This window comes from Glycine soja, chromosome 3 (genome assembly GCF_004193775.1).
Source record: "Glycine soja cultivar W05 chromosome 3, ASM419377v2, whole genome shotgun sequence".
Lineage (NCBI taxonomy): Eukaryota > Viridiplantae > Streptophyta > Magnoliopsida > Fabales > Fabaceae > Glycine > Glycine soja.
The window spans coordinates 41,136,216-41,144,884 of record NC_041004.1 but is presented as its reverse complement, the minus strand read 5'-3'; the positions used below and the strand labels follow the sequence as shown (position 1 = coordinate 41,144,884).

General features: G+C 32.0%; 1 protein-coding gene across 1 annotated transcript; it reads left to right on the top strand.

Moving 5' to 3' along the window:
- The first annotated feature begins 236 nt into the window (after positions 1-236).
- LOC114407082 (diaminopimelate decarboxylase 1, chloroplastic-like) lies at positions 237-5,858 on the top strand. The gene is made up of 8 exons (XM_028370046.1): positions 237-812; positions 940-1,114; positions 2,206-2,355; positions 2,573-2,734; positions 3,849-4,034; positions 4,628-4,750; positions 4,887-4,976; positions 5,605-5,858. Exons 1-8 carry the CDS (start codon positions 313-315, stop codon positions 5,683-5,685), a joined length of 1,467 nt encoding a protein of 488 aa, XP_028225847.1. The 5' UTR covers positions 237-312; the 3' UTR covers positions 5,686-5,858.
- The last annotated feature ends 2,811 nt before the right edge of the window (positions 5,859-8,669 follow it).

The following is an 8,669-nucleotide window of genomic DNA, read 5'->3' as shown; positions in this document are numbered from 1 at the left end:
TGAATCTGGGCTCATTTACCTACCCCTAATGTTAAAAGAATGTGTTAAATACTTTTCTCTAGAATGTAAATATTGGACCAGAAAAAATTCTATAAAGAATGTAAACATTTAGGTCGTGTTTTTTTGCATGACATTTTTTTACATGACTTGAACACTACAGTTTGGGCTTTCTAATGGACCAAAAAGTATCCTCTGAAGCCCAAATTCTAAATTGCTAAAAACAAAAACACAAATTAGAACATGGACGAGGGTTTTGACTTGTGATTTTCCTTCAACACAGTCGGCAAAATCTTTCACCACCAACACACAGCCATGGCAGGCTCTCACCTTCTTTCTCACTCACCCTCCCTTCCCAAAACCTATAACTACTCCTTAAACCAAAACCCTTTATCCCAAAATCTTTTTTTTCCACCCCTCAAATTCAAAAGCACCACAAAACCGCGTGTTCTCAGAGCTGTTCTCTCCCAAAACGCTGCAAAAACCGCGGTAGAGGACACAAAGAACGCTCATTTTCAGCATTGTTTCACCAAATCCGAAGATGGGTATCTGTACTGTGAGGGCCTCAAGGTGCATGACATCATGGAATCTGTTGAGAGAAGACCTTTCTATTTGTACAGCAAGCCCCAGATAACTAGGAACGTTGAAGCCTATAAGGATGCATTGGAAGGGTTGAGTTCTATAATTGGTTATGCCATTAAGGCTAACAACAATTTGAAGATATTGGAACATTTGAGGCACTTGGGTTGTGGTGCTGTGCTTGTTAGTGGGAATGAGCTTAGGTTGGCTCTTCGTGCTGGCTTTGATCCCACGAGGTTTAACAATCTCACTCAACCATGAATTTGTTTTTTGTGTTCTTTTCCACCCACGTTGCATATTGTTTTGCTGTTTTTTTTTTTTTTTTTGTATTTTCTGTTGTTAATAATTTTATGTGATTCTTAGGTGTATCTTTAATGGGAATGGGAAAATCTTGGAGGATTTGGTCTTGGCTGCCCAAGAAGGTGTGTTTGTCAACATTGATAGTGAGTTTGACTTGGAAAACATTACAGAGGCTGCAAAAAGGGCTGGAAAGAAGGTCAATGTTTTACTTCGGATTAACCCTGATGTTGATCCACAGGTATGTTGTTGTACAAGTTTTCTACATGAGTAGCCAAGTTTGGACTCATGCATCTTGTAATTCACTTAGAGGATAAAGGCTTTTGTTCATATTGCTAACTAGTAAGCAGCTGAGGTGTGCACAGATCCAAAGAGGCTTCCAAGGAAGAAATTAATTGTTTTTTTTTTTGAAAAAATATGCATTTTCTCTTATAGGATTAGTGGGGCTAAAATAAGTTTTCAGCTTTATAATAAACTGAAAATTGTCCTTATAGTATGTTTCGATGTCTGTTTAGAGAACTGGAACTGACGTTAAAGCCTATCCAATGTGAGACAAGCCTTTTCATTTTGTTGTATTGGAAATTGTGCTGTCAATAAACCAAGCACACACTAACACATTCATCTAAGTTCTACTTGATGCATTGCTCAGGGCATTTGATTGAATACAACTTTGCAATATTTCAACAATCAACAACGTTCACAAGCAGTTACATATTCCATAATTTCCATTCGTATGATATCTTCCTTCCACTGACATTATAAAATCCTCCATGTTATTAATTATAGTGGTTTCGCTCCCTCTTCCTGCATTTACCTTCATTGTCACTAAAACTTTACTTTACAAGTTGTGATTGACTGGTTAGTGCACAACTCACCTGATAGGTCCCTAGTGCAGGATGCGGCCCAAGTAAATAAGCCCAAAGTGTGGAGAGTGTATGTGAGAAAGAATAGGAGAGCGGAGAGACAATGATGAGGTGGCAATGAGAGAAAGAGAGTGAGGATGGATGGTGAGGTATTCTGTTATAGAGGGACGTGGGGTGAGTGAGGGGATTTTTATGATTGTGCGTATCATTCTGTTAGGCAGAGAATACATCCATTCTATGAGAGGAGCTAGGCTTTGTGGGTAGTAGGTATTCCCCTACTGCTATTCCTCTTATTTCATCCTTTCCTTTTTCTCTATTTATTCTTATTTCTGTTCATCTATAAATCTGGTCTGCATCATCACCATTGCTAAACTTGAGACCTCTAGATTTTGTAGCTCTCATGTGCATAGCTGTTTATATTATGTTTTATTATTTGGAATATTTAAACTTTTATCTTTGTCGTGGTTAGGTTCATCCTTATGTTGCCACTGGGAATAAGAACTCTAAATTTGGCATTAGAAATGAAAAGCTGCAGTGGTTTTTAGATGCAGTGAAGGAGCATCCTAATGAGCTCAAACTTGTAGGGGCCCACTGTCATCTTGGTTCAACAATTACCAAGGTCAGATGGAAATTCTTTACTTTTTCTGTTGCTTCTTTTTTGCTTTGCTACTTTGAGATATACCTTTTTTTTTTCAATTTATGTTTTCTTGCTTTATTATGCGTTCAATGTTTCTTAGCTCAATTTGTAGTTCTGCACTACTTTATGTTGATTCTCAATCTTTATCTAAATATAAATGTTGAAATAATTGTTGCATTCTTTTTTCTTTCTTTTTCAGGTAGACATTTTCAGGGATGCAGCCACCATTATGATCAACTACATTGACCAAATCCGAGATCAGGGTTTTGAAGTTGATTACTTAAATATTGGTGGAGGACTTGGGATAGATTATTATCATTCTGGTGCCATTCTTCCTACACCTAGAGATCTCATTGACACTGTGAGGACTTCATTGTTTCATTTTTATATGTTATTAAGTTTGCAATTGCTTACAAGCATAATGAATATCACTAATGAGTACAACAACAACAACAACAACGCCTTATCCTACTAGGTGGGGTCGGCTACATGGATCAACTTTCGCCATAATGTTCTATCAAGTACCATACTTCTATCCAAATCATTAAGTTCGAGATCCTTCTTGATAACCTCTCTTATAGTCTTTTTGGGTCTTCCTCTGCCTCGAATTGTTTGCCTTCTCTCCATCTGGTCTACTCTCCTCACTACAGAGTCTACCGGTCTTCTCTCTACATGCCCAAACCACCTAAGTCTATTTTCCACCATCTTCTCTACAATAGGCGCTACTCCAACCCTCTCTCTAATAGCTCCGTTTCTAATTTTATCCTGTCGAGTCTTACCACACATCCACCGCAACATCCTCATCTCCGCTACACCTACTTTAGTCTCATATTGGCTCTTGACCGCCCAACATTCTGTAATATCACTAATGAGTAATGACTCGTAAATGGGCGTTCTTAGTATTGCAATGTTACACAATTAAAAATGTAGCATTTACCATTTTTTGGAGTTGTAACATGCATAGAAATGTGGTAAATAAGTCCTTTGAGAACTATAACATTTTTATAAATTACACAATATATGTTTTGTCACAGTATTTAAGGAACTAGATCAATGTCATCTATTGAGATTCATGTTTGCTAATTATAATTGATGAAAGAGGCAATAGTTCAAAGATATTTATCACACGAGAGGCAGAGGGGGGGAAAGGGGATATGGGCAGTATAAATTGGCAGATTTGAACCTGAGTACTCATTTTATGTCTCACAGCTCTACCAATCAAGATATTTCTAGAGTATAACTACATGTGGTATTTATTTGAGTTCTAGAAATAGCATATACTATGAACGGTTTTTGACACATGTTTGTACATCTCATAAATCATAGAGGAGCATCTGCTGCTTCTTAACTGTCTATTTATGTCATAGGCTTGGACTTGTTATACTACCCCTTTATCTCAGAAGAAGTAATTATACTATGTTTTAACTGTGCACTCGGTATCCCTGCTAATTCCAATTTTTTCATGGTTGGAGTAGGTACGAGATCTTGTTATTTCGCGTGGTCTTAATCTCATCATTGAACCAGGGAGATCTCTGATCGCAAACACATGCTGCTTAGTTAACCGGGTGACAGGTGTTAAAAGTAATGGATCTAAAAATTTTATTGTTATTGATGGAAGTATGGCTGAACTGATCCGCCCTAGTCTCTATGATGCTTACCAGGTAAATGTTACAAGTACCCTAAGTTTGTTATGACTTATCATCCAATACATCAATATTGGACAGTTTTTTCTTAAGAGAAATTTGTGTCTGATGTCTCCTTTCTGCTAATATTGCATTTGAAACCAATAAAGAATTCTAGACCCTATGAATGCATGTGCTTTCTAAATATATAATGCACTCTTAAAACTTGCTCAGCATATAATGGCTTGGCTGGGATGCCACAACCTCCACCCCCATGTGTTTGCTAAATCTAATGTATAGAAGAAGAAAAAATGGGTGTTTGGGACTTGGATCTCTCCTTGCCAAAGGATGCAATTACTTTTTTAGTTGTTTCCCCAGTTCTGGTTGAATGTTGACACTGTCGATGGAAAGAAGATGAAAAATAATTTAAGTTAGATTTAACATGGCATTTAAAGCTGTTATGATGTTATCTAAAGAACAAAATTGCATTCTAAAGAAACTGTTTGGAATTTGGAAGTTGACAGGGCATAAGGCCATAATGGTCACCTGATTCTACCTTCATGCAACTGGGTTGTATTGTATCGATTTTCATTTACATGAATGTTTAATGGCATTTCATTGTATGGTTGCAGCATATAGAGCTGGTTTCCCCTGCCCCATCAAATGCTGAGACAACAACTTTTGATGTGGTTGGCCCTGTCTGTGAGTCTGCAGATTTCTTAGGAAAAGGAAGAGAACTACCTACTCCAGCCAAGGTAATATATAATATATTTATCTTTTGTTATATAGTTGCTTAAATAATAATAATATACACGCATAATGTATGCAAAACCACGACAAAGACAACAATGCCAACTTGTTTAAACTGTCTCATCTGAATTTTAATGGCAGGGTACTGGTTTGGTTGTTCATGATGCTGGTGCTTATTGCATGAGCATGGCATCAACCTACAATCTTAAGATGCGGCCTCCTGAGTATTGGGTATGAAATCGCCTTTTTCCACTTGCTAACATTGTTCAGCAGTCTTTTTTATAGCAGTGGTTGAGTGAAAATGCATTTTGATAATCATTAGTGGAAAAAAAACATATTACATATTAACAATACCTTTTTGAGTAAGATATTGCTTAGTGTTTTTTCTTTTTGTTTACTTAGGTCTTTAGTAAAATCATTTGAAGTTTTACATGTGTATTTGAAAAAATAAATTGGACAAAAAGGATATTGCATGTTACAATTAATGATTGAAAGTTATTATATTTTTGGTTCCTCATCTTTTTTTGATTTCCATTTTTAGTCCTGCAAAATTTTTTGTCCGTTTTAGTCCCTAAAAAAACTTCATTTTGTTTTTAGTCCCCGATATAGAATTTTTTAGGGACTAAACATGGAACAATTTTTAAGGTACTAAAAATGGAATTAATTTTTTCTTTAGGACTACAACGAATAAAAAAAGTTTACGAGGTACTACAAACGAACACCCACAAAAGAAGAGGGACCAAAAAGTTTATAAACCCTATTTAGTGGCTCATTTCCTTTTGTAGAATACCGTTCAAGTTTTACCCAAAAAACAATTTTAACTTAATCTTGATTTGTTATATTTTGTAAAATATTTTAGGTTGAAGATGATGGATCAGTGAGCAAAATAAGGCATGGAGAGACTTTTGAAGATCACATTCGGTTTTTTGAGGGGCTTTGATGATTTATTTTGTAAGAAAGAAGGGTGGAGAATTATTGTGTATTTGGAGTTTGAATCTTTCCTTGTCAATGAATGCATGACTCTTAGCTCTGTTTCTTCCGTTCTAATTGAATGTTGACACTCTTGATAGGAACAGAGAATAAAGTTGATTTCAGTTTAGTTTTTACACTGCATTTAATTGCCTCATTCCAAGTTCAATTTAATCAAAGCGCGAATATATTTACATTGAATTGTGGAGCATAGCTTATGTATGGTGATTGTATATATTTGAGTCTGACTGTGTTTTTCTTAATCAACAAATGTTGTTAGATTTTGTTCGGAAAAAGATTCGAACTCGTGGTTTCTCTTTTTTTTTTTTTTTCTTTTATTATCATCAAGTCAATCTTATAATTTCATTTTGAGTCTCATAGTGTTAGTTGCTTTAGTGACCATTTTGATTCATGTAGGCTCATTTTTCAACTCGAGTTCTCGGGGTAGCATCATGAAATCTTAAATTTTATTTGTACGTAGACTTGCTGGCTCTTTCTGCATCTGTAGTATTGCCTGAATCTAAGACTTCAACACTAGCCTTTTTGTTCAAGAGACATTGATTGATGCAATTCTATTGCTATTCATCGTGCTACATGATACTGGTGGCTCACCATAAAAGAAAATTAATCTGATGGTCCAAATTGCCATTCATCCATTGAGTAAATCCTTAGGTTAGTTTGAGATTGTAACTTGGCAAGTATTGGTTTGATCTATTTTAAAAAGTTTATGTTATAGTCCTTCATTTTATGAAGTGTCGTTTATTTTATTTTTATTGGTAAAAACTACGGCAAAAAAAAGGATAAAAGGGAATAAGTCTCAGGAATTAAATAAAGATTTAAAAACGTTAAAGATTGACACTGGCAATGTCTAAACTTAACTTAGGGTTTTACTTTATGTCACTTTTTTTAGTAAATCATTAATTTGGTCCTTGAAATAAAATCTTCTATCCTTGATGTAATCCTTAAACTAATGAATTATATTACTAATTCCTAATGTATTAGAAATCATGCTACATAGTCATTCAAGTATATTTTTTTTTATAAAAAAAGTCTCTTAATATATATATTTTTTTAAAGATTAAATTACTCATTTGGTCCTTATAGTTTCATGATTCTTACTTTTTTAGTCCATATAATTTGAAAGTGATTTTTTTAGTTCATATAATTTAAAAGTATTCTTTTTAGTCCTTATAATTTATATTTTAATTCTTTTTTAGTTCCTGTAATCTGAAAACTATAAGAACTAAAAAAAGTAAGAATCATGAAACTATAAGGATTAAAAAGAACACTTTTAAAACTATAAGAAAAAGAGAATTAAAATGTAAATTAAAAAAATCACTTTCAAATTATAAAAACTAAAAAAGGAAAAATCCTGAAACAATTGGGACGAAATGAGTAATTTAATCTCTAAAAAGTCAAAGATATTATTAATCAACAAATGTCAAGGGTACAAGCTGTAATCAAGACAAACAAATCCAATACACCAGTGCTGAAACGAAAAAATCTAACACATGCTAACAAATACTGATGCCAAATCCATGTAAATAGGCAATTAGTAGAAACATCCTACCACCAAGACCTGCTAAAAGACACGACTTATCCCCCTCACCCGAGCCAAAATACATGTTCCTTTAATAATGTTAACGTTTTCAATTTGCTGCCATTCACGCAACAGGGTTGTTAACCCAAGCAGACAAGGGATATTAGTCTCTTAATGTTAGTAAAGTATATCAACCAATGGATTAAATTGATGGAACTTATATAATTTTATTAGTTTAAAGATTATTTAGAAGAGGTGATACTTCATGGATTAAATTGATAGTTATTTATTTGTAGTTAAATTATAATTTTAGTTTCCTATAATTTTAAATTCACTTTTTTCGTGGTTCCTTATTTTTAAATCAAGATATTATTTTTTATTTTTCAAAAAATAATTTTGGTTCGTGAAAAATATTTTAATAGGAATTGAATTCCTTTTATTCATAGACAAAGCAAGAAATCACTAAAAAACTTGCTTTATTTAGATAACTATATTAATATTATTTTTAATGTATCATTAATTAAGAGTTACTATTTTTTTCTTCAAATTATCAAAAATTATAAATTAAAAGATATTTAATATATAATTTTTTTAATTTTATTTTTATATCATTTTATATGCTTTTATTTGAACAGTATTCATATTTTATTTTTATTTTACCAATTTATAATTAAATTTCATTTAAATTATTGACATAATTTTTGTAAATTGATTTCAATATACATATTATTTTTGTTTTAATTATTTACGTAAAATTATTCACAGACAATACAATAAAACACTTGTTTTGTTTAGTTAATTTTATTACCATTATTTTGTGTATCATTAGTTAAGAATTATTGTTTTTTAAATTATTAAAATTTATAAATTAAAAAATATAATATATAAATATTATTTAAAATTAAAAAGATTTATATATTCAATATTTTAAATTTATAAAATTTGATAATTTAAAAAAAATTAATAATTTTCTGCTAATGATACATAGAAAATAATGTTAATCTACTTAATCAAATAAAACAAGTGTGTTAGTGATTTATTGTGTTATCTATAAATAAAAGGTCATAAATTCAATTCATATTAAAGTATTTTTTTTCATTTTTTTCATATAAATATTATTAAACTTAATGTTTAATTTTAGATGATTAAAATTACTTATTTAATTTAAAAAAACAAAAAAAAACTGAGTATCTTAATTTAGAAATAACAAAACAAAAATCTTAAATATACATTATAAAAAAATAAAAATTACAATTTAGCACTTATTTATTTATTTATTATGATTACTTTTCGTCAATTTCACAAGTGTATGAAATGAAACCTCTTAAATTTTACTTTGACTTTTAGCGTTTGATGTGGTGCACTGAAAGTAGTATCAGTGTCTGTCCTTTTACAGCAGTTTTAACCATAGTCAG

Coding starts and splice junctions, on each gene's coding strand:
- LOC114407082 (XM_028370046.1), top strand. CDS start 313: ATGGCAGGCTCTCACCTTCTTTCTCACTCACCCTCCCTTCCCAAAACC. Junction 813..939: donor GCTGGCTTTGATCCCACGAG/GTTTAACAATCT, acceptor TGTGATTCTTAG/GTGTATCTTTAATGGGAATG. Junction 4,035..4,627: donor GTCTCTATGATGCTTACCAG/GTAAATGTTACA, acceptor GTATGGTTGCAG/CATATAGAGCTGGTTTCCCC.